This window comes from Paramisgurnus dabryanus, chromosome 23 (assembly GCF_030506205.2).
Source record: "Paramisgurnus dabryanus chromosome 23, PD_genome_1.1, whole genome shotgun sequence".
Taxonomy (NCBI): domain Eukaryota; kingdom Metazoa; phylum Chordata; class Actinopteri; order Cypriniformes; family Cobitidae; genus Paramisgurnus; species Paramisgurnus dabryanus.
In genome coordinates, this window is record NC_133359.1 from 12,128,359 (window position 1) to 12,155,250 (window position 26,892).

A 26,892-nucleotide genomic window follows, 5' to 3' on the forward strand; every position below is an offset into this window, starting at 1 on the left:
CTGACATAAATATATCAGATTTCGAAACACACACAGTGTAGGCCACATATACTTTGGATCTCCGTAAAAAAATATAGACGGTATCAGCAGTAACAACATAAACAAGCGGCTGTCGTGGTCTGCCAAAACTTCCGGTAAACTCCGCTAAGAATAAATAACAACAAAGTTCTTTAAACTTAGTTTATTTATATAACAAGCAAAAAAACAACACATAGATAACCTAGGAAACCAAAACATTTGTTATTTTCGACGAGGTATTTGTTCAAGAGATCAGTTTAGCAACTAGTCAGAACATAAAAAAACGGAAGTAAAGTTCGGATCCAGACGTGTATCGCATCGAAACCGTCTATATGTAGGTTGTTTTTGGCTATTTGGACTACAAAGGATTGGAGTTTTGTCTAACAAAGCTTTATTTCTTAACTTACCGATTATTGCTACTGTCCTTCCTTTCTAGTTTACACTTTCTTCCAGCAACAGTCACGTCGATCAGCTTGATGTCAAAGCGGTCTTTCTTATTAAAACCGAAATTTTTGCCGCAGATCGTCACGTTAGTGTTGCCTCCCGACGGAGCAGAGGAGGGAGAAATCTGGAAAACAAACATTTTGTGAGCTTAAATTGTGGCAGGAGTTTTCTTTCAAAGTCTCCAACTGTGCCAAGCATTTCCCTCCAATCATAAAGTTGGTAACCACTGACAATAATTTGTTTCGGTTGTATGGACAATCTGAAGGCAGGGGGTCTTCCAGTAAATAGTGATGAAGACAAAAACCAAGAACAAAACAACCTTCCCTTCTCCCTCTTTGCCTCTTTATTCTCTTGGGTTAAAAGTGCCCTTTAAATTGGGCCACCAGCTGAGGTTAAGAACAATACCATTGGCACATCTGAAGTTTGCGTAACACCAAATCTACACTTTCATCTGGTCTGTTTTAAAGACATGTTAGATGTCATTTGTTAACCATCCCACAATCCTTCCGTTCAATTTGATTGGAAATAATAAAAATGTGGTCTTGAGCATAGATTTCAACTAACAAACAAAATAACCATTGTAATCATAAAATATCTGGGTTGTATCCATAGTTTTAATGAATTTGTTCTGGATGATTGGTCATGATGTTATGGGGCTTTGGTAATCTATCTGAAACTTCATACAAAAAAGACTGCCTGTGTAATAACTGAATCACTGGGCAATAAGGCAGCTGTCTTAGGTTTTGGACACTGATTGTTTTAAACAGGAAGAATCTTGTAGGTCACCATATCCGTTATCTAATGCAAAGCTCATCACTAATACGTTCCACCTGTATTACTTGGCAATGTCTTCTGTGGAATTAACCTTATGAGATTATAATAGCTTTACTGAGAAACCTATTAACCATTTTGGGTCTAGAATCGATTAATATTGCATAAATTACGTTTCAAACTATTTTTAATAAGCTATCTGAGAATCCTGGCTGATCTAAGTTCTCTATTGAGAAACAGGTGGTGTTGCTTTATACACACATATTTTTTGGTTAATTATTAAGAGTTCAGAGCACCACTTATCATTTGCAAAGAGATCTTACACAAATACAGGTAAGTCCATTCTGCAGCAATGCATGGATTTGGAGGAGGAGGTATAAAACAAGGGTTGACGTTCATATTCATTTACCAAAACGCAAATACTACTTGATATTTAAAATCAATTTTCGACTTTAAAACCAGACCAGAGGTCTCTGGAAACCATGCAATGATGCTTAACCTCAAAAACACAGCAAAGCAGGCAAATCAATAAAGGTCAGAGTTTGATACGCGGTTGTTTTACTTAGAAAGCACTTATTCTATTAGGTATTTGCTATTAGGTGCTTTAAAACCACAGTAATATTGTTTGTGGCAGGGTGGGGCAATTACCTTGTTGATGAGAAGGGGGCAGGAGTCCTGGATCCAGTTAGAGGGGGAGCACTGAGGAGCCCTCGTACAGCGTTCAGAGGTCTTACACCATCCACAGCCCATAAAGGCCGGGGCCAGAAGACAAGAGCTACAAGACCATAGCTGGTTACAGCCAGGGCCTATCAGAGGGACCTTAGAGACCTAAGAGCAATGCATAGACATATTACTTTTATGTTATGACTATATTACACTTTACATAACATTCATATATTTAAAAGATATAATGCTTACAAACATTTAGGACACATTTAACAGCTACTGCTCTCTGTTTCTCTAATGCAGTCATACTCTGTTTACTACAGTATAGCTCTTTATCTAAGCCACCAATAGGTTTGCTATGTATTCACTAATAGTTTTCCAAAGAAATGTTTGCCCTGTTCTCCAAGACATTGTTTCGCTCACCTTATTTCCTGTAACCAACAATAAGGAGCCGTCTTGACTCTGTGGAGACAGCAGGGCCATCTCTGAGGACACAGGGAGCGTGTCCAAGCGGAAGTCCACATGCGGCTCCGTCTTGCCAAAGCGGGAAACCACCACCTGTGGAGGATGCCAGTAAAAGCGGGTGGCCTTTTACATCCAAAGCATAATCGGTAAATGCAAGACTTTAAAAAAGCATGTTTACAGTCTCAAAAGACCTCAAGACGGCATAACCGCATTCCACGTGGATGATTAAATGCTGGAACTGAATGATTTGAAAGCTTTATACATATTTTGGTGCAAGTTATTTATAGAGGACACTTACACTTTTTTTAAGATGTCAACAGTTTATTATTTCTTTGATGCGAACATCTAACATATGTTAATCTAACATCTAAAATATGGGGTCATATTTCACCCCAATACTGTAATGGGAAATAAATAAAAAAATTACATAAAACAAATTTTTCTTAGGATTTTGGGTTAAATATGACCCAAACATTTGGTTAGAGTTTTATTTTTACTTATTTCAAAACAATAAACATCTCTCCAAGAGTTGGTGCATCTTCTTAATCCCTGTTATTTTTTTCCTGAAGAGACATGCTATAAAACATTAAATTACAGATCACGAGTGGAACTTTCCTTGGAAGAGAGGCAGATTCAAAGGAAAGTGGAATCCAGAGTCTTTGTAAAGGGACAGAGCCTCTGCTTGCTACGGCTACTGTAATAACCGGTGTCTTAGCCTTTCAGGGCAAAAATGACAGACTGATATGCGGTGACTGTGTTTGATGGCACGGAGTGGGAACACACAAAAGCTCGGGCCTGCAGGCAAGTGTAGACGTAAAGACCTCTAACATGGTGGGAGGTGTCAGAACAGTGGCTCCATCCATACACCTGGACTAACATTTATCATGGTTACATTGCAATTACAGGCCTTCAAGACAGGCTAAGTATGAATAACGTCTGTTTTCCATTAGCGATCGGCGGATCACATCATTAACAGCCCTGGGCTTGAAGCGTGGGGCATGTGGTGTGTTATGGTAGCTGGGAGAGTATGTCATTACTGTGGTTTTAGCACATTTAAGTGTGCATGAGATACCTTCACTAAAATAGTGCACTGGTGTGAAACTTCAGTCAAGTGTACTTTTAAATACTTATAGTAATCTTTGATTCAGTCACAGGTTTAAATAAAGAGATTTAATGGTAAGGATGTTGCCTTAGGCCCGGAGCATAGTTCGTTTTTTACGCATATGGGAAAGTATTAGGGATGCATAATGATTAATCATGATTAATCTATAGCAGAACAAAAGTTTTTGTTTACATCATATATGTGTGTGAACTTATGTATATATAAATATGCACACATGCATGTATAATTTTAAGAAAAAATGTGTGCTGGGCAAAGATTAATCGCAATTAATGGCATACAAAATTAAAGAGTAACTAAACCCTAAACCAACTTTTTTTAGTTAATGATCTGTAAGAATGATGCTTTATTAGTGCTGTTCATTGATTTTAGTAAGTTTTTTGACATTTGGATATAAAGTGTTTCAATACTACAATATATGGTGTAAAAACGTCTGAGTGCTGCCCTCTTCAGGTTGAACGGTGGCTACTGCAGTTGAATTTTCCTATTGGATGTTGGGTCCAAGAAATAACTCGTGACGTAAGCAGGTTCAAGCTCACCACGCCCTTGTTACGATCTCACCACACACTTGGTACGAGCTTAGTTCGTCCTCTCTATCTCCGTTGGGATCTGCCCACTTTTCTTGCATTTTTCAAATATTGCAGTGGGTGGAGTCAGGCTCTGACCAGGGGTTTAGTTACGCTTTAAAGTTAATTTATGCATAATATGTGTGTGTGTGCTGTGTGTAATTATTATATATATTTAAAGCAGACATATCATGCTTTTAAATCTGTCCTTTTTACATATAAATCATCTATTTGTGGTCTATATAAAGCGAAACTGCAATGCTTGGGTCTGAATTCCTCATTATTATAGCCCCACAGGCCCCCTTTCTACCCCTTTTCTGATGTGCATCTGAGAGCAACTCGTTTTGGTACTGTCTTTTTAAATGCACGTCATACCCTGCCCCCTCTCCAGGTTGCAGAGGTGACACTCGGTTAAACTCCACCCCGTTCAGCCATTTTTGTAGTTTTATAGCAGAGATACGATTATCTAGCGGCACAGAAACTTTTTATTCACTCGTTATTCACAAAATGTCAACAACGGAAGACTTGTCCATCCAGCCTTACATGTTCGCGCCAGAGTCGGAAATGGAGCGAGATGAAAATGAAGACGACGAACCTGCAGGACAACGTCTTCATATGGAGGTATCGCAATGGTGTGTTAATGCCGGCTGTCTTATTTCAGAATATTAACAATTATAAAGTTGACTATTATTCTTAGTTAATTGTAAGTTGTTGTAATATGCTATAACTTAATCCCGGGTTGATGACCACATGCGACATCCGTAGGCTGCAGCCTTCGAATTGAGAAACAGCACTGCTAAACCATGACAACCGTGTACTTTAAAAACAGTAAAGTTATTTACAGCTTACCGAAGTGCTCTGCTCGTCGTCTCCAAAGATAGAAGTAATTGACCCCTCAGACGAAGTCTATCGGCAAACCCTACTTTATACTGGTGGAGGTTGGTGAAATAGTTATCCTTGAAGTGCTTCGCCCACAAAAAAATGACATTTCCGTGAAAAATAAAACATCCGAACATTTTGATTTACTCTCTCGTAACTTCTGCATCCTTGAGCTTGGACTACAATATCGCAGCGAGAAATTGAAAATGGCGGATTGCTCGTAGTGTTGGGCTGGAAGTCGATGTCCTTATTTAGCAGTTCCGCTGCAAATACTGTGACGTAATTGTTCAAAAAACGTAATAGATAATAGAAAAATCAGAACCGGTTGGAAAATATGACCAAAACAGAATATAAAGATATCAACAAAGCACCTGAAGAGACTAATTTCAACTTTTATGTACTTCTAAACACTACAAATATACAACAAAATGCATTTAAGAGCTAAGACAGTGGATTTAGCATGATATGTCTCCTTTAAACCCACTCACATACAGATATACATTTATATATACTGCACACTTACACACAGCGCAAAAATCACTTTTATTTTGTATGCGATTAATCGCGATTAATCTTTGCCCAGGACTAGAAAATATATATATTTATATATTAAGTATTTATATTTATTATACATAAATAAATTATACATAAATATAGAAATGTATATAAACATTTCTTAAATATATACATGCATGGGTGTGCATTTATCTATACAAAGTTATAATACAGAGTTCACACACATATATAATATAAGCAAAAACTTTTATTCTGTTATAGATTAATCACGATTAATCGTTATGCATCCCTAGAACGTATGCGCACATTCGAACACAGCCTTGCAAAGCATAGTTAATTTGTACGTGTTCACAGATGTTAAATACATGCGCAACAACAAAATACAATGGCTACATAGAGTACTCATGTGCACGTGCATACAAAAATCAGGTGGTGCAGGTACAGTACTATTCTGATGACGAAATTTGTGTCATGTGCACTGTACGCAGACCCTTGTGTATTCTTAAAGATTTAACTATACTTCTACCTTTAGGCTTTGTTTACACAAAAACAGTGGCTTCCATTGAAATAAATGAGATTGTTTAGCTCTGTCAGTGCTAGTCACTGTGCACGTAGCTTTAGAAGGAAGCTGTCTATGTAGGAAGTAGGTAACCAGACAGCTCACTAGGTGCTGAAACAAAGTCTACTGTCTTCTGATGCTGGGCAAATGTTATGTGCTACATTCACAATTCCAAAACCGAACGAAAGCCTGGCAACTCTCGAGTGGCTCAGTAGGTTTTCAAGTGCGTTAAGCCATAAAAGGATTTTGAGTCCCAGAAGCGGCTAAACTAAGCCAGTCTTAATTAAGCCCGACATCGCACAAAATGGCTACAAATGGAGCCGTTATTGAGGGAGGAATGTTACGCACTCTGGGGAAAAATGCGCACAGTGGCGGCCTAATAACCGTGTGAATTACAGCTCATTGTGTATGTAAGGGAAGTCCTGCTAGCAAACACAAGGCAAGGTGTTGAGTTTTTCTCCCCATGAGTGGGAGCACTTCCTCATACAGAATAAGGACCACTGGGACTGTTACTTCCCCAATGCCCTCCCTCTTCCCTGCTTTTAAAAAGCTTGTGGGCTCTCATAACTTTCATTCACACAATTATGCCATACTCTGCACTCATCTCCCTTGCATTCCATATTTTATTAGACTATGTCTGTTTTTTGCAAGCTTTCGTCGTTCATTGTCAAGCCCTCTTAAACACTCAAACACTCTCTCTTTGTCTTAAAAAAAAAAACTCTCTTTCTTTATCTTTCTCAAATGGGACAGCTGGACCAGCGCTAACCCCTAACCAGGCCTCAACATCCAGACAAAAGAGGCGAGAAAAAGTTGAGAGGAAAAAACGTAAAAAGGAAAAGACAGAGAGGGAGAAAACGACGACAGCTGCAGCCGTTCCAAGAAAATGCCATGCGAGGACGTGTCATCGAAGCCTAGTGCTTACTATTAGAGAACCATTCGGTTCCTCCGGCATGCTTCCGCGCAGCTGTCACCATTTCTCTCGCCACTCATTTCTCAAACATTTTCTTGTGGTATTTACAAAACATGAATGGAAGGTTCTGATAGGCTGCTTTATATCGGAGACATTCATGAGCAAATATTCCCAAATATCTTTGCATGCGCGGGACATACGATATTTGAGTCTGTGCTACTCCTGCAGTTTCAGGACTACAAACAATTTTTTTTTTTAAGGGAGAGCTGAAGTGGTGCTGGTGGGTCAAAGGTGAACAGAGAGCAAACAGGAAAGCACCATATTTCCCAACCTGCCACTGGCACCTGCATTCAAAAGTGTTTTCACTGGTCACGTACCGACATCCTGCCTATTTACATAGAAAATCAAATGGGGAAATAGTGCTGGAAAATACAGGACTTACAAAATACATGTTAGATTTTGCAAACACTGTTTCTTTCTGTTTTAGTATGAGGTTGTCTATACTAGTCTGTACCTCACCAGCATTATTACAGTTTAACTGTTCATACCTCTCCAGGATTAAATAATCAGCATTCGTGTTAAAGCTCAGCATAAGCAAACAATAACTATGTGGCTTTATATGCACAGTGAGAATATAGTTAAACTTGTTATTTAATTTTTGTCTTACCTGGATCACCCGCCCTTCAGCAGTGCCTAAGCTGACAACTGTGTGGTTTTGAATTGGGACTACAGCTATGGAGGTGAGAAGAACATTCCTGAAGCGCCCGTGAAAGTAGTCCCGGCGTGGGTTGGTGCTTGCAACCTCAAGTCGGTAACCCTTTTCATGCTTCCCACAGCCAAAGGAATCTCCTACAAAGCTCTACAAAAGACAGGAACATAAATTAAGCAAGCGATTAACCTACAGCAATAAAGTAGCAACTCTCAAGCATATATACATACAGGTGACGCATAGGATCAGTCATGCATAAGGCCAGGCAATGAATCAAAATATATTTGTGATACCAACAAAAAATTATAACATCTTTAAAGTCACAATGAAGCGGAAGTAGTGATTGCCTTATTAATGTATATCTGAGTGCTTCTAAATGAGAAAAAAACGTAGGACTGAACTTGAATTCATCCATAAAGAATTCATTAGATCGTTGCAGCTTGGGTCATGTTGCGATTTGCCCATATAAATATTTACACACACACACACACACACACACACACACACACACACACACACACACACACACACACACACACACATGTATATATACACAAACACACACACAAACTACACAGCCTTTAAGACTATATTCAGCGCTATAGTAATGTGGGCATGCATTCTGTTTCTCCAACAGAGAAGTGCCCTCAAATCCACCATGCAAAATGCAATTTGTGGATAAGATGCCTGTGGACAGGAGCGATTAGGCCCCAAACAGTAAAGCTCTATCTAAGCTTGCCATCTACTATTTCATCACGGCCAGTGCAGTTGCGCCTCTTCTCCCATGGTGCTTGGATCATCCTGGCCGCAATGCTCACAGATGGCAGAAATTCATGGGAAACTGTGAGGAAAGCTGGGCTTGCTGTTGCTCTGTTAGAGCTCTGATTGAGTCCAGCTTCATTTGGCTGGGATGTCTACAACCTGTGAAGCTTTGTGTGGAGCTATATTGTAGTATTTGAAATATTAAATCAGTCCAGTTATAATGTTAATTAATAGTGTTGTGTTTCTGCTTAGCTAAGTGGAGGAAATATTGCGTTAGCAGTGCAAGGGTCATGGGTTCGGATACAGGAAACACACATGATGATGTAAAATTGTAAACCTTCAGGGATTGCCAAATACTGAATAGGGCATTCTTCAACCTTTTTAGGCTAAGGACCCCTTAAGGGATTGAGATGAATAACAGGGACCCCTATCAAATTAGCACTGGATTTACATATTTTGTTATGATGGTTATGTTAACAAAACATCAAAAAATGAACATTTTTGCTACACACAGTCCCATGCTCTTTAATACATTTAGATTTTAATAAAAATATTTTAAAATGGGAACGTTTTGCTCTTTATTGTAATCAGGTCTTAATTTTCACTAAAAGCCTATTAACGCATTTTAGATGATCGCTATTTAAATTTTTTTATAATCATTTAAATTAAAACAATATTTGGAGGACCCCCAGTAACACCACCACAGACCCCCATGAGGCCCCGGACCCCCTGTTCAAGATCTCACGATTGTGACATTTCAACTATGAGACCAAGATTTGTTTTTTAAAAAAGTCAGTGTGGACTTATTTCAGTCTAAGCACACTACAAAGAAAACAGGGTTTTTTTTGGGGGGGGGTAAAAAAAAACTTGATTCACCCAAGTTAAAGTTTACTTTGGTGAAAGTCACCTTCCATTGAAGACAAAGGAGCAGTGCACTTGAGGGCTACACGGTGGTCAAGCTCTAAGGGTCACAGATCCTAACATGAAAGTCCTGCTATTAATAATTAAAGAAACCAGACCATGGCATCATGGGCCATGACTAAAAGCCCGCTGGAGTACAGAACACAGGCAGTTAATGTTTAACACCGTGCTCACTATGAACCCGCTCAGATGGTATATGGTTACACACTATGGTGAATGCACTCCTACAGAAATCACACCCATGAAATTTCAGACAGGCATAAAAATGGACACCCATGCTGTGCCAAGCAGGTGCAAAAGTGAAGAGGGAAAAAAAGTGTGGTTTCTAAACTTATAATACACCTCTCTCACTGCCAATGTGAGAAAGAGGTATGAGTCAACGGTATGACTGTGGTTGCAGCTTCGTTTTGAGGGCACGTCTCAAAGGGCCGCTTTGAAGACATGGAGAACAATACAAGCTGACGATAAATCAGGGTGAAGGAGGTTTGGGCTCTGCTCTCATTACAGGTATTACAGCTCAGAGGCACAGAATCTCAGGTGAAAAACAAGAGAAGATGGTGAGATTAGAGGGCAGCTTATCCCATCCCCTAAAGGAAGAGCGGGACTGGTACAGCAGCCAAATAGGGCGTATCGAGAGACAAACCACTACAGACAGAAAGGACACATGTAGTATGAAAGCAGGCCGGGGAATTAGTCAGCTAGGGACAAGCTTGCCTTTGATGTGTCTTCAACTAAAGTACGTTTGCTTGGCTTGGTTATGCAAGCCCACTGTGATCCATCACAGCAGCCTCGCTGCCATGCGCTTTCAATAGGGCTTGCATAAGCGTGCGTAAGCACCGCGGTTTGGAAATGATTCGAGGGGACTCTCTGAAGCTTGACCTATCACCAGCTGAGAACTCATCAGAGGGTGAACGCCTGTTTTAAGGGGAAAAAGACAGTTTGGGGGGATTATTTTCATAGCAAATAAACTTAACGTTTGGTCTCTGTTTAGAAAGGAAGAAAGGGAAAAGCATTAGGAAGCAAAGAAGTGTGTACATTCCACGGCTTAGGTCAGGGTATTGCAGGGATCAAGGACTGAAATTGAAAAACCTGGGTAGTGTTTTGACAACCGACGCTTGATGTGATCCTGAGGCTTCTCCACCAGACTGCAGTGTTGTCGGAATGGTAAACGTTTTGCCTTGGGGCTAAGGATAGTTTATGCAGAATTGTCTTATTTCTATGATCTCACAAGGAAGTGCATTTTAAATTTTGATCCAGGGAATGCAGAAAAATATCCCACGGCAATGTGCTATTACAGTGGTGAAATAAAAAGCTAATGGCAGGAACGGTAGAGCCAGCGCGTAGCTCCTCTTCAACACATTAACCAGCTCTTATTGTGTCCAGCACAATGCAGAGGTTATAGGGTTACCGCGCCCCACCTGTGGTTCTTTATAGTTTTGTGGCCTTTGGCGTCACCTCCACAAGGCCTGATCTGCGTGTAAGGAGATCTGTATGACCAAATGTCACCTCCAAACACACGTTGCGTTAACAGTTTCTGCAAAGTACAAAGTTGAAAATTGAAGTCATTGCTCCGCATTTCCACTAGTCAGCTGTTCTTGACGAAAATAATGACCTTTGACCCCACAAAGACTTCACTAATGTTGTATATATATGCGAGCGAGTGGGACGTATCATTTGCTTATAGCAGTGCATCTACATGGCACGTCGTGGAGACACCCGATTCTTATGTTTGTGGGGCTTCCATGGATTACTGGGTCGTGAGGGTCAGTAGTCTGGGGAGAATTAGAGAAGCTGACAATATTGGGGGCTTAAAAGCTGGCAGTGCAAATACTAGGGTCGGCCTTTGTGCCTGCTTGTTGGTTAGTTAATACCTTTGGAGGTCTCAAAAAAAACACTTGATGGGCCAATCGTGCATGCTGTCAATGTCACACCTTGCTTTATATATTTTGGGAATTTTGTTTTTTATTAAATAGTGAGCGCCTTTCTTTTCTGGGCTTACATTGTTGTGTTTGACTTCACAAATATCTCATCACTATGCTTTCTGTCAACATTTAACACATTCTGTGCAACCTTAAACTTCTAGAGAGATGGAGAATATAATCTTTCTTCCACTCTCCCCCTCTCACCACCTTGACTCTCTCTTTCTCTTAACCCGGCATTCAAGTGATCTGTCAGTGTGAAGCTTTGTTCCTTACTAGAGCCTCCAAAAGGCTAGTATAGCCGCTTGTATGTTTGTATAAAGTAATCAGTTTAGAGCTCATGGTTAAATCCCTGCTCATCAAAGTGGTTTGACTAAACTTGTTGGTGCGTGTTTGATTCACCCAAAAATTAAAACGCCCAAACAACCCAGATGAGACAAAATATCTTTTAAGCATAAAGTACTCGAACGTGGCATTGATGATCGATCACGAAAACGATGATCATGTGGGTTTATTTATTTATTTATTGTTGATATGGTGGCATTTGGATGTCTGATTAGCGTTACAAGCACATGTGGTAGTAAAGACTGGGTCTGCAGATGCGTGTTTGACGTCGTGTCGAGCTACGTAGACCGGCGTATGACATTACCATGCGTGATTCAAAAACAAACAGATAATTCTGCGCGACCGCACCACAGCAACCAGCATATCCGCGCAATGCCACACCTCACATCACTGAGGCACTATGGTTTAAAAGGATGCCGTGATTTTCGGAAATACAGTCAGTCAGGTGCAAAATGTACAGCGCCGTCAAAAGTTCAATGGGTTATCATCTCATATTTAAACATCAAATGTCAAGAGATACCAGAGAGCCATACGATAGGGGTGGGCAAAAAAAATCGATTCTTAGATGAATCGCGATTCGGACGTGGGACGATTCTGAATCGATTCACAAATGTCAAGAATCGATTCTTAAATGTTAGTTTACGAAATAACGTCACGTTATCAGAACCAAAAGGCGGAACTCAACTGGGGGAGCGGTGATGCACACGGACAACTTAAGAGAGCGCGCCCTGCAAGAGCGCATAGCGGAGCTTACAAGAGCAGAAGAGAAAGAACACTTTAAATGCTTGTAGGACTATACTGCATATATCTTTACATTGAATTTAGGGCTGTCACCATTACTCTATTCTTTTTGAGGAGTTTTAAAAAAAATCCTTGAGTACATGTCGAGTACTCCTTAAAATAGCGGAGATGCGGTTTAGTGAAACAAACAGTATTAGAAGCATACAAATCAGCGCCTCTCTCTCCCTCTCGTTTGCTCGCTCACACACACCGTGCGTGTGAATCAGGAACTGCGTGAGGCAAGAATGCGCATCCATGTGAATTTTGGAAGTTAAAGACGACTGAGCTGCAGTGGCATGGCAAAACACATTTGAGAAGAAAGGCGCAGCAACTCAAAAAGACCTGCATGTTTCACAATTACTCCAAAAGACCATAATGACAATTTTGCGCGTGGAGCAGCAGTTGTGCGATCTACCGGCATTGCCTTTGCGATCGACGTATTGGACACCCCTGCCCTAAACCATCCGCAGACTGTTTAGATATAACATGAATATACTTCTGTAAAAATATGCACATAGTTTGTTATTCAGTCGCTGGGTGCGCTGCATTATATAAATACAGTAATACTGCCAATCACTGTGTATAATGATGATGATTAGACGCTTAACGTTCGTGGAAGTTAATGCCGGTTAACATATAGAATTAATATGTCACGTTAAATTAATATTTTTACTGGTTTTAATGTCTTACAACAGAAACAGGACATGTATGTATATAAGAATGACATTATTTATCCCTAGTTGCATTAAAGTACAGTATATGACAGTTCAGAGACTAGCAAAAGCGCAAACATTAACCTGGCTTTGAAAGCAAATGCGACGTAATGACGTCACAGATATGCAAATTAGTACGTCAAGAATCGATTCCGAATCGAATCGGGACCCTAAGAATCGATTCTGAATCGATTCATGAGGGTCCAAGCGATTCCCACCCCTACCATACGAGCATTAACATTACATCTTGACTGAGGTAAGAGGACGACACGACACAGCTAAACGCTAAAATTATAGCAAAAGACTTAAAGCTGCTTAATGTTATGAAGCTTGAGCTTTGACTGGAAGTGTTTAAAAGTGCGCTGTTTATGATGCACATCCACAAAGGGAGTTAAACTTTCTTTTTTTTTTTAGATAACTTAGTTGAAAACTTAGTTGAAGTCTTGCATTTTATGCAGATAGATGCACATTGTACATTTATGTTGTATAAAGGCTTAATATTATGTAGAGTGCGTCATATAGAAAGCGCTTCGGTTTGTGTTTATTAACCCTTTAGTTTCACTTCATCACACAGCTTTTCCTGTTAGAGGTTTCTGTTAAAAACATTTAATTAATTAATAGTTTTATTTGAGTGTTTTCATTAAAAATATTTTAATTTTCACCATGACGTGTACGCCCCGCCCCTTTGATTGCCCCGCCCCCAGTTAATTGAGTACTCGTTCTTCAGACCCATGGATTAATCAAAATGAAAAAATGACATAAATGCACATCCCTAATTAAAGTGCAATTAATAGATTAGGACATTGCTAAACCAACAAAAGCAGGATTGGTTCTCTCTGGATTATTTATCATTGTTCCTGAACAGTTTAATGAGCAATAAATCATAATTTGGACCAACGCTACATGATTTACATCAACAAAAACAGTGACAAGCTTAATGTACTGTACAAGCCTAACACAAAGAGAGAGAGTTATCATTCTATCGACTTACACTGAAACATATTATGGAAGTGCTTATGAACCATGCACATCCATTCAATTAGGGCAAACCGGGGATAATTTAGTGTGGAGTCTAATCTGGAGGCTTGGCCCTGTCATTATTTACTTGTACGGCATGGATCCATTCAAACCATTAGAAGAAACGCCCATTCATTAAAGTAGACGCGATGAACACGCTCAAAGAATCCCATCCATGCCTCAGCACACAAGCGCAGTTGCTTAAATACTTTATGTAAGGGGCACGGATGTGATAAAAGGGTAAAAAGCATAGCTTCACGACCATGAAGCGTTGAGACCCCACTAAAGATCAAATCCAGCTCTTTACAGAATGAAGAGAGGGGCAGCAGAGGATTAAGATGCCTGGTTTGCAGTTGACCAGAATAATCAATTCCAATCGTGACTGTGAAGGCTTGGCAGGGCCTGCATTTCTGCCATGATCGTACAGTTTTACGCATGTCTGATGTCTATGACAGGACAGATCAGACACAAGCTGCTCATTTTTTTTTTGGGAGATGTTTAAAGGCTTTTGCAGATTCTCTGTTCCTAATTTTAGCTATTTTTTTTACATACGGCAGGGAGCATTATTTCATAGAAAATTAACTTCGTAAAAAGAGTCTTAAAATTAGAATAAGTGGAATGCATTGGATTTTTGAAAAAAATGTATTTTGTCATCTACTCTTTCGTGTCTTTCCAAATCCATGTTGCCGTTTTTTTCCCCACTAAAAGCACACAAAACTTTTTTAAAGTATCTCCACATAGGCCCTTTTCCATATCCCCACAGGCTTTCATGTGCCATTAAGAACGAAAATGCCTTTCAAAAGCACAACCCTACTTTATTCAAAGCATTATATTTGAAGTCATCCAAAACCATATGTTAGCACTGTGTGATGAACAAAAAATTGCAAAAAGTGCAAAATTACATCTTAGTATTATGGTTTTACATTATTACATTTGGTTATGGGGCACTCAAACATGCATATGTGACCCGTGATGGCAAAATTGAGAATGCGCACCGTCTAATTTTGAGCAAAAGAAAGTATAAATGTCTATTTTGGTCAAAAGTGTGGTTTTCATAAAAATAAGTACATTAAGCCTTTACTAGCGAACTCAATGCTCTAAATAAACATTAAACACCTAAAATTATCTTTATTTGAAGAGTTTGGTTCCAAAACGAGATAACTCCATTTTTACATTTTTTGTCAAAACATGTTTATTATTATGTTATGTTAAGTGCTACTTAGGGCTGGGCGGTATGACGGTATATTCCGTTACCGCGGAATAAAATGTCAGACGTAACAGATTTTTCTATTCCGTCTATTCCGCGGAATGCAAATAAGTGGGCGTGGCTAACGCTGCCCTCCAGCATGTTAGACTGAGTGTGACGAAGAAACATGTAAAATAGTTCACTTATAAAAAAAATGAACGAGTTATTTGTGTAATTTTTATAATAAGTGGCAGTGAATCCACCGCGGGTCACGCAGCGAGACTCTTGTCTTGCTCTCTCTCGCGGTCTCTCTCTCTTCATGCAGCAGCCGGCCGGTCTCTCACGTGAAGAGATCTCTAGGCACGCGCAAGGAGCTGCGATGCCAAATAAAGAGTTCTTCTCGCACATAATGCTTATAGTTGTAAAGTTTTCTGAACTTTAAGCAAGCTAAGACAAAACTCGCGTTTATATCAGTGACACGTGTCGTGTGCTGCTGGATCGATGTAGTTTGACGCGCCATTTGCTTATAGTACAAACATATTTGATCGGAAAGACGAGAAAGAGATGCAAATGTAATAGAAAGTAAAGGGCGTCACGACCTTAAAACAAACTTTATGATCATCACATCATAGCACCTGTCACATTTATAATATCTAGAGCTTCTTCTCTCATATACAGGTATTTATCCTGTCTGTAGGTTTTTGCATATATTTATACCTGTTCATTTTACATATTGCATATGTTTAATGTAGTGTATGCATAAATACAAAATACAATGAAGCCATACTATAGCTTCAATAGTCTATCAAATTAATAACTCTATTAAAAACAAGATTCTGTCTAATCATGACTTAATCTGTTGTTATCTTCTGGGCATTTTCACTTTAACATTATTAACTTTAAATTGCTGATATTTTAAAACTGTGGTGAGCATTTAGTTGAAAGCTATAGTGAGTGGTGTATTTCTATACATTTTTATCATCAAAAACAATATAAACTGAAAAACATTTATACCGTGAAATATTCCGTTCCGTGAAATAAAATGACTCATTCCGTGAAATAGATTTTTGGTCATTCCGCCCACCCCTAGTGCTACTTAGCTGTATTTTTTTAGTTATGAAGGGTTAAATCAAAACAAACCAACTGCAGTTTGATTGATATTAATTGGAATGCACAATCAAAAAATAAGATTTAAAAAAAAATGGAGTTATCTCGTTTTGGAACCAAACTGTTCATTTGTAAATGCTTACTGAGAGCTTAAGACCAAATATGCAAAGACTGCATATCTCTCCGTGTGTGCACTACTGAGTCCCCATAAAAACGCGCGCGCACACACACACACACACACACACACACACACACAGACAGAGGGAGAATTACAAACAGCGTAGCATAAACAGTCTCCCACACAAAAACTTTACGTTGTTTTTCATTGCTCTATTAGCCAAATGTATTTTAATACACTCCAGTATGAGAGAGAGTAGCGCTACTCTCTGAAGTTTTCACATCAAGAGTTCTGATTTTTGAAGGATGATTATGTCTGACTCGAGCTGGACCGGACGCATTCAACCGCACGTGCGTTTGTGCATAAAGTAAACTGCCCACTTTAGCGCCTTTAGCAGTTAAACTGTTTAAATCACTTGAATGTTAACATTTGCAAACCTTTGAAACACTAGGTTTGCACAGAAGTGCGACCCCGATATATAGACATCTAAACAAAATTACTGTGCATTCACACCAGGCAAAAACATACAATTCCCGCATAGTCGGACGCTTGAACAATTTCAGATTTTCAACTTCTGCGAATTACGCGGCAACGCTCAATTCACGCAAAACCCCATTCGCGCTTACCGCGCCGCAGGATGCCTATTCGTGTCTTTGCATTGACTTAACATGTAAATCACTTGCGCTGGCTGCCTCTTCCACGTCTGGTGTGAACGCACCATTACTGTGGGTTCACACCAGACGCAAGTTCAACGATTTGCGCGAGTAGTACAAAGTCAATGCAAAGATGCGATCATTAGTCCCGTTAGTAGTCTAGAGTGAGTAACGCGATGCCCCGCATTTGGTGTGTAACATTACAGTTTAAAAAATATCTGTTTGGACAAGAATTTCCGCAGGTAGGACCTATAATAGCTATAAAAATTGCTGATGTTTAAAATTATATTAAATCCCTGCGTTACAGTAGATCTTAAAGCTCTCAATGTCAATCAAAAAATACAAGAAAGACAAAAGTTAAACATTTTTCCTATAGTATTGTTTTTGACTTTATGTGTGCTAAACCTTTCGTTTTTTAAGGTATGGATGCAGTTATTTTGCTCAAATGTCAAAATACTCATTTTTGAAAACTTGCTCATTCCAACTCATTTGCCAGCACGGGTCACACATGGGTTGTAAACAATATAAAGGCGAGTAATTCATGACCTCCCCTTTCTAACTATTCCTTCGAGCCTATTTCCCTTAAACAGTTGAATGCATTATAAAACTCTACCCTGATACATTTATTGTTTTGACCATTGTTGTGCCTTTAAAGATATTTAACACACAGTTTACATGGCCACTTTTCAGAAGTTGCCTTCAGCTTTACTTCCAGCAGTTGTTATGAGGTCCATATTATGAAATCCTTATGTATACCCAACATCATTTTATACCTCTCAAAAAGCACATGCAACCTCCACAGCATGCTCAGACCAAAGATCAAGGTCTTTACTCACAAAACACCCTCCCTTTGCCAAAAAACAACATATGTGATAAGGGTATGAGTATGCAGCAAAATCTGTTTTTGGTAGTCATCGTGTTTCTCACGATCATGATTCAAAGAGTGTGAACAGGTGTCATCCTTTTCTATGGCATAATTACAGTAATTGCCAGCAGCTAATATACTACTTAGTTTATAAAATGTAACAAACAGAAAACAAACGATCAATCCCGTATTACAAGAACATGTAAAGCTTAACAGCATGGGAGAACAGTGCATCAGTGTGCCATCTTTTTGTAAACAGCTGGAAACTGGCATCATTTTTAATCTTTTTGTCCAGATACTTTCAGTAAATACGGTCAAAGTAATGCATTAATAAAACACATCTGTTTGTTTTGAAGTCCTGTGAAGGAGGGGGTATTGACAGGCTGGCAGGCTAGAAGACTTTGCACCACCGTGAGCTGAATACAATAGCTTAAAGGTGATATCTCTTTTGTCCTCCTGTTTAGATAACCATTCTTTTGAATTTTACATGAGACTGTGGTTAAAGAAAACAATGGGTTTGCTTATGATAAAATACACTGCATCAAATATCCCCTCTGTGCTCACACTCCTTCATACCCTCAACCATGACCGACATCTAGCTGACCGAACATCCATCACGCCTTACAAAATGCACAAGTCAGGTATCAGGTAAAAGCTTGCTCCCCTTTCACTGGCCGATCACACAGGCGGAAGGATAAGCTTGGGAATATCTGACTGACGTGCTGAATGAGGTGGAAGGAAAGCCACAGATAAGCTCTTATTTGTGATGCATTGTTGGCTTCACGGCAGGTGATAAAATACAGCAGTTCCTTCCCAATCCAATCTGTTCCATTACTTGAGCACACAAATTCATTGGACCCGCGTCTTATAGATCCCATTGTGTCGGCATTAGCCGGTATACCGTAATGGCACAATTTAACCTGGTGGGGGAGGTTCTCACCTCCCAAACCCTCGAATGTTTATTTGTGGTTCTCGCTGGGTAACCCACAACAATTAGTGAAGGCCTTTGAACTCCACCAAGCAATAAGTCTGGATCAGTCAGCTCTGGTTGTTTAGCGGTGTTGGCAGGCTGATTGAATTTCCAACCTGCCTGGGTTCATTAAATGCTTCAGTAGGTACTTGATTTATCCCTTAACCAAGTATTGAGGTTCCTGGCGGAGAGCAGGAAATTACCATAGGAGGAAAAAATGAGGAAAAGGATGTATAGTGAATACCAGAGATGGTTCAATAGGCCTGTAGGCCACTGACTCATCATCAGCCTCACCAAAAGCAAACTATTCTTCTGTCTGACACTTACACATGTTTCTGAATTATGCCCAAGTATTTTAAGCCTGCAGGCTGAAAAATATGTTGAATATGGGCCAGCCACCACAAGACTAAAGGAGGAAGCCGGAGTGCAATAAATCTAGCGTAAACATTGGCGTTTTAGCCAATCATAGCCATAGGATTGTTGGTATGGAAAGCTCCTCCCAAAGGACAGATTGCAAGTGCTGGCTTTATCAGTTATGGCTGTATGCTGCTTATCTGCTTTATGAGCGTAAACATCAGTTGGAGGAAAACAAGCCATTTTCAAAGTCATAAATATAATATACCATACATACATTCACAGTATAGAAACGGGAACACTTTAGAAGATGTGTCCTAACTGAAAACAGCCAAAAATAGCCAAAAAGTCAAGGACACATCCTCACACACCCTCTTTTCCCAAAATGCAGACCGGTGTGCACCTGGATGCCAGCTGTTCAGTCTGCTCCAGCTCCAATGATGGCCCAAAGTCACGCAGGATTCCCACCAGGGCAAAGCTGCCAACGTGAACGCACCGCATGAGCTTGACGTTTTGAGAAAACACACAGCTGCGCACATCCACCTGTGAGTTTTTGCCAGCACTGATTCACGGTGACTTAGTAACTTCCCCTGTACGAACCACAAATCACCCCCATAAAACACATCTTTCATACATGTATGCATGCATACAGCAAGGCAACCGTGCAAACAGCTCATCTTCAAACAAAGACAGGACACAACAAGTACCACGTCTTTCAGCACGGTTTTGCGACTTGGCAGTGCACCTCCCAGAGTTGAGCCCGTGCCTTGATGATCTAGATTTGACCATTTTGCACAAACACATCTGGGTACGGGCACAAACAAGCTAAGGCACGTACGCGCCTAAACGTGCCAACTTTGGCACATTAGTGTGTTATTACATTATCAAAACAGTGTATTACAGTGTGACACGAGATGCATGTTGAACATTCCAGTAACCGAGTGTTATTCATTCTCCTGCTAATTTGCATTGATATTTGGTTATGCACAGCATTACAAAAGAAAAAAACGTGGGAAATTTTCACAAAGTAACTTGGAATCGATGTTGCACTGGCGCCTTTATCTTACACTTTCTTCTCCGTCTAAAGGCTTGTGTTCATTTAGCCACAATGGCTGTAATAATTAAAACGGCTGTCAATCAAAATTCCCTCTTTAGGAATTATATTACAGACGGCAATCAATCAAGATTCAGATTCAATTTTAAAGTAATCAGCATTTGCCAGTTGTTCCACTGATCAATGGTAATCTAATGATAATTTTGACCTTAAATGTGGCTGTTTGTTATTGCTGGTCTCAAGTGTCCCCCTCCCTTTGCTCTCGGGGGTGCAAAGCTCTCCAACTCAGGATGACATATGTGCAGCGCTCCTCCATCACTCCAAACAATTGTGACTATATTTCTGTCTTTTTTATTAACGAATATTGCTGAGCAAAAGCAGAATGGTGGATCGATACATTTAAGAGCTTGGGTGAAGTATAAAAGCGGTGGGTAAGAGTGTATTAGAGACTTTGGCAATTTATCCAATATGATATTAAAATAACTATGGCTCCATATTAACAGATAAAACAGAAAAGCAAAACTAAATCTAATAAAAGCAGAAGTACATCTTAGTGTCAGATACCCATTGTTTTTCCATAAAGGCAATGCACTGCCAACCAGCTGGAGTCGGTAAGTGCAAAACAAGACATTGGGATCAATTTATTATCTTTCTTTACAGCATAACTGTTTTATGACACTCTGTCAATTGCCTCTTTATGGGACGATAAGACAGACTCTGTGTAACATATGCTACCGGTCTCATAATTCTCAATGATGGCACCAAACATACTCAGACACACCAAAAACACATATGCACAGCTACACGCTAACATATAGATAAATATTGATATACACTATATTGCAAACAGCTGAGCTGAATAAAAAAACTATGCCTTATGGCGCCTTTTAAGATGCCTGGACCTCTTAAAGTTAAACAAACAATTCTTCGAAAATGCCTAAGGAAATGTTTCCAAACCGAGTACTTTAAAAGCCATTTTAGCTATTGTACATCCATGTAATGAAAGCTGACAAAACCGCGGCTGACTCTAAGCAGATGACAGTGTTTGGACCAAAGATCCACAGAACAAAAATATTTAAAACGTCTGGAGTGGAGCCTGCAGGTTTTCTCCCGTGACAAATGACTGAGAGCACTTTGTGAGTTTGGGAAGATAAAGTTCAGGGCACTGAAACAAGCGCACCAGATTGGAGAACTGTTTGACTCGGGGTACGAGGCCAGCAGCTATGGTCTGGCCCATATGAACTGTTAAATCCACGAGTACAAAGACTGTTAGAGACGGTTGAAGGACACCTGCTGGGTGGTGGTCTGGGTTTTCCCGCTGTATGGACTCTGATAAGACATCACAGGCAAGCACAGAGAACAGTCAGTATGAGCAATGCTTGTTAAACAAGACGTCAAACAAACATAGCCTTAAACTTAACCCAGTTGTTATACACTTGTGAACACATTCTCAACCCAACAACATGATTAAAAATTGACTGCCAAGACAGCTAAACTAAACTGATAATTATGCAGTGAAATAACTTGGAAAAGTTCAAATCTGTGTTTTTCGCTCGCCTTTTCCATCTGATAATTGCAGCTAGCCAAGCTTTTGCAGATCTGGATCAGCTGGGTATCTCAGCATGCTTTGCTTTTATATCTTTAGGAAAGCATATTTACTGCTATTTAACATGGATATATGTGCATGGTGACAAAGTTTTATGACTATGTTTATAATGAACTCTGGAGGTAATAGTCCCACAGTTATCGACAGGCTCCTCAGGGAGTCACCGGCAGTTAAATTCCTGTCATTTATTGATCGGCATGATTTACCGATTGATCCAATGAATGGTGATGGATAAGACAAATAAGACGAGAAGGGTCAGTGATTTATGATGGCCAGAGGATAAAGACAAGCAATTTGGTTGACAAGAAGTCAGAATTGCTCTCTGATGGGCTGTGTTTCGAAAGGGTCAGCTAATATCATGTTAGACAATTACCAAAACAGCAGTTAGCTAGATGCGGGTACATTTAGTAAATGAGAAAACACTACATGATTAACCAGCTGATGCTATTACAAGCTCCTACCTGGTTGTAAGTCTTCTCATCTGATCCTGTGAAGTGAGACAGCTTTCTTATGTGTCCTTTCTGCATGAAATCCTTGAAGAAGTTATTGATGTCAGTGATGGAGACAACGCACACCGCAGAGCTGGCGGTGGGCTCCGGAGAGTCGGGTTTACTGCGGGCGAAAGCTGCGAACAGCACATCCTCGCCCTCTTTCAGCCCCATCTCCTGCTGAAAGTCATAGCCGACCTTGGCCACGTGCGCGGCCTGCAGTACATTGAAAACCACCTGCGGCGAGCGCTTTTTCCGCCTGCGCTCAGAGTAAATGCACTCGAAGGGCATTTCCACGTATCGCAGAATCTCCGGATCAGAGGAGCACATGCGTACTATTCGCGTGTGATAGGCGTTCGAGCCGGCACCTTCCCGTTGGATGGTGAGGAAATACACATACGGGCCACTCTGGAAGGAGTAGACGTAGCGTAGGGGGAAGTTCCCGCGCAAACCTGGAGCGAGGTCCATGTAGGACTGTTCTGAGAAGAACTCAAAGCCGTCTTGAGTCTCTTTCATCTTCCTAACAGAGATGGTATGGTGGAGACGAGGTTCAGTTTGTTCAAGAGGTTCAGAGTTAGCGACAAAGAACCGTACCACACCGCTACTCATCACATTGAGGATCTGAGTACCTGAGGGACCAGCCAGGCAGTCTGGGCAACCGTGGTTGCTACCGCCGTTTTTCTTCGAGTACATGCAACTTACTTCCGCATCCAGGGAAGCATCTTCTAACACGTGACGGGTACAGACGCCATTCCCAACCGACCCGCAGCTAAAGAGCTCAGGATCGTAAAATGTCTCCACCACCAGGGCCATATTGGTGTTGTTCATGCCGTTTGCTCCGGGGGGTACACAACCAGCGCAGTGATCTTCCACATTGCAGCCTGGATTGTCTTGCACGGGTCCGGTGTTATATTCATGAATGTTTGTAAGGTTTTCTGACAGAGCATAAAGCTTGTTGATGGCACCTATGTACACAGTTCTATTGAATTCCAACAGCTTCTGGATAGGGGTGTCAGATATAAAATAAGGGAGGTCGTAGGTCACAGAAAGGTTGAGTTTGTAGTTCTCTATTGGTTCCTTACATTGACTACTCAAGCCCCACCCCAGCGTCTGAAGAACGATGAGGATGCAAGTGGCTTCAGGATAGTAAATTCTCATCTTTGTTCCTCTGCAGAATAAAAATAAAAAAATTAATACGTATAGCTTTAGCTTATTATAAAACCATTAGCATCAAACCATCATTTAACTTAGCATATTGAAATAAATAGTATACTAAAAGACTTCTAGTATGACTCCATATATAGAATCCATTAGTGCACAAAGTCAAGCACACAAAAGCTTTTTGGAGTTGTGACTAAGACAAGCTGCGCTGGACAAATGACACTTGTAAATCACAACCACACACAGCGCAATAACAATGATATCAATGGTTTGGATGCATTGTAGCAGCATTACTCCAGCACAGACCGAAAGCCTCAATAAGTCACCATTCAATGCGTGTGACCAATCCATGGATAAAAGAAACAGGGCAAATGTAAATGGTACTTGTGCTTCTGACTTAGACAGCACTTTTGTGGCTGTGGCGAATCATCAGAGGCAGGCTACGCTGAGTGCACTGCGGTGACAAGTCTAACTTTAGACAGCCTTCTCAAGGGAGTGGTTGATAAACTCAATTAAGCCTGGTAGACCCAGAGAAGTGATTTATTGTTGGGGTACTTAAACGCTTTCTCTATGAGGTCGCTTTTAAGGGTGAGGGGATTCATCCTTACAGTTATCTAAGCAAATGCAGCTGACTCAAGTTCAGTTAACTGCAAACCATATGTTTAAAAATAAGCATAAAGTAAAGCACTTCATACTCACACACTACGGGTCAAAAGTTTAAGGTCACTTGACTGAAATGTTTCTTATGATTTTAAACTACAACGTATTCATCTCTTTCATTAGAAACATATTTTTTTTATAAATTACTTGCACTGACTATTGATAAAAACAGCCAATAAGAGCCCATAATAGATTTGAACTCCATCAATATTGTACAAAATATCCCAGTCTGAGACCTCAAGGAGCTACAGTAGTTGGCAAAACGCCATTTGCTTATCAAAGGGTGATGGAGTAGAAAATAAGTAAATGACCCTAAACTTTTGAATGGTTGTGCATATTACAAGCATAAAAAACTGTGACTATATGACGTAAAAATCCAGTCAACATGTTTAACAATATGTTTACATAATGGGTCAGGTGCGTTAAAAACGGCATTCCAACCATAACAGCCTTGCGACAAAGACATTCAGGTATTTATCCTCATTTAAAGCAACTCGTTTTATGAAAAGTCACATAAATTACTGCAACAAAACATTTGGCACACTTTAAACACTTGTTCTCTTGTAGCTCTGGCAGTTTTTTCTTTTATTAAAACAGATTTATTGCTAAGAAAATATATTCTTCTTTTTCAAATACTATTATTTTACCTAACGTAGAGTACCAAAAAGCTTCCGTCTCCATATCTGCGTTTCAACAAAACTTACTCACAATGACTCATTTTGTCTGCAAATGAAGCGCAGTTTCCTTTAAAACGTTTAACTACGCTTAAAATATATTTTTTAATGGTTTATGTTTATTGTTTATGGATTAAGAAAGTGGTATTGCCTAATAGTCAGTCCCCTGAATACATTTAGCATACTTAACATCATGACTGAGGTAAAAAAATAGCTTATACATCTAACACATCTTATTCACACATCTTAACAGTTTATAAATAAAAAACACTCACTCACCTGTCAAATAAAAACACCTGTCGGAGACAGAAGCAAGAAATAATCACATCTTTCAACTGTCCGTCTCGCTCGACACGCACGCGCGCTTTTTCTGCCAGATGTCAGCGGTCTCGAGGTGAGATGCAGCGGTGACTTCTTACCCCTTCTGTTAAAAAGTTGCCCTCTCTCGTTCCTCAGTCCCGTGATCGCTCAGTCACTGCACTTGAACGGAAAGGAGACTCGGGTGACTCACTTTCACAGTGGGTCACATCAGTTTAAAAGGCTCGTGTTTTCTCTCTCCACAAAAGCTGCGTGCCGTTACTCCGCGTCGCGCGTGCCATTGGACAGAATATGGGTTTCTCAGGTGAGTGCACTCAAATCACTGACAGTTACGTCACGGGCTGTGGGCGCGATGATTGGCTGTTGGTGAAATTCACTAAAACTTTAATAACGACGATGTTAGCAAAACGAAGAAGTAAACAACAACGTGAGGAAAACAATTACTTTGTTATATAAAAAAATATTAAAAAATAGAAATAAAAACATAAAAACATTTAATAACAATATAATAATAATAATAATTCACTCTAAATTAGTTACAATTGTTGTAAATTAGTTACAATTGTACAGTATTTTGCATTGTGTCACGTGAAAATTCATGTCTATTGTTGTTGATCAAGTGAGCACAGCATATCAATAATAAACCACTAACTCATGTTACTAATAATGAGTTTGCACTGCATTACATACAAAAACAAAATACTCTACTGTTTAGTGCACTCATTTTCGCAAATTAATCCATAAGTGTCATATCTAGGGTGCTGCCTTTTTTTTGTCAGATTCTTGTTCAAACAGTATATGGAGGGAAGCGGTTTGCTGATCTTGATCGATTTTACGCTACCACTCAGTAATCACTAAACCCGAAGTGTGAAATTTTGGCCCATGACTTTCTATCCAGCTATGCGGTATTTTAATCCAACACCTGCCATGGTATGTTACTGTTTTTTTGTGTGGCTTATGACACATCTCCCAAATATTTTGTGACTATCGTTTCTTTTTGGGTGGAATGGTGTGCGAATGTCAAAATATCACAAAAAAAATGAAAACAGCATATTTTTGGGATGACTGGGATAGTATGTTGTTTTAATGTTCACTTGTGATGTGTATCCCACAAACTCCATATCCTATTACGTATAGGTATTATTTAATGTATTCTACCGCCACCTAGTGGTGACCTGATGCTTACCACTCTTAATGTTTCAAATGATTTATGTTACAAATTTTGATATAAGCCTACTACTCATCAATTAAAGGTGTGATCTGGTGTTTGACAGGGTGAATGGGAGGACACCACAAAACTGCTTCATTTAGGTTTACTACCCACACTGTTTAGACTTAGGTTTTATTTATCACCCAGGGGTCAATAGGAACTGGGTTAATGCTGACCTGGTCATTCTCCTACTGTAAATGCTTGATGGCTGACCAATTAAACCTGCCACTGTTCATTTGGGAGAAGGCTCTTAGCTGTTGTTCTCATTGGCACAGAAATAATTTAACTACCCTCTTGACATCCATATATTGCATGACCATTTAAAGATTGGCTGCTGAAAAGCATGTCATTAGCAGGTTTCTTGATATTTAATGCTTTAAACAACAGA

The 26,892-nt window shown here is 39.9% G+C and overlaps 1 protein-coding gene across 2 annotated transcripts in view; it reads right to left on the reverse strand.

The window, feature by feature from the left end:
- Positions 1–25,613, reverse strand: part of met (MET proto-oncogene, receptor tyrosine kinase) — a 53,266-nt gene extending 27,653 nt beyond the window's left edge. Inside the window, exons 1-6 of one of the 2 annotated variants that reach the window (XM_065291798.2) lie at positions 25,256–25,613; positions 22,455–23,649; positions 7,582–7,773; positions 2,323–2,457; positions 1,882–2,061; positions 426–586 (exon numbers count right to left, since the gene is read on the reverse strand). In XM_065291798.2, the coding sequence (XP_065147870.1) occupies positions 426–586; positions 1,882–2,061; positions 2,323–2,457; positions 7,582–7,773; positions 22,455–23,639 (1,853 nt within the window). In that variant the 5' untranslated portion in view covers positions 23,640–23,649; positions 25,256–25,613. The remainder of the gene's footprint in view (positions 1–425; positions 587–1,881; positions 2,062–2,322; positions 2,458–7,581; positions 7,774–22,454; positions 23,650–25,255) is intronic. The other variant, XM_065291797.2, reaches the window with a different exon arrangement.
- Positions 25,614–26,892: the final 1,279 nt, after the last annotated feature.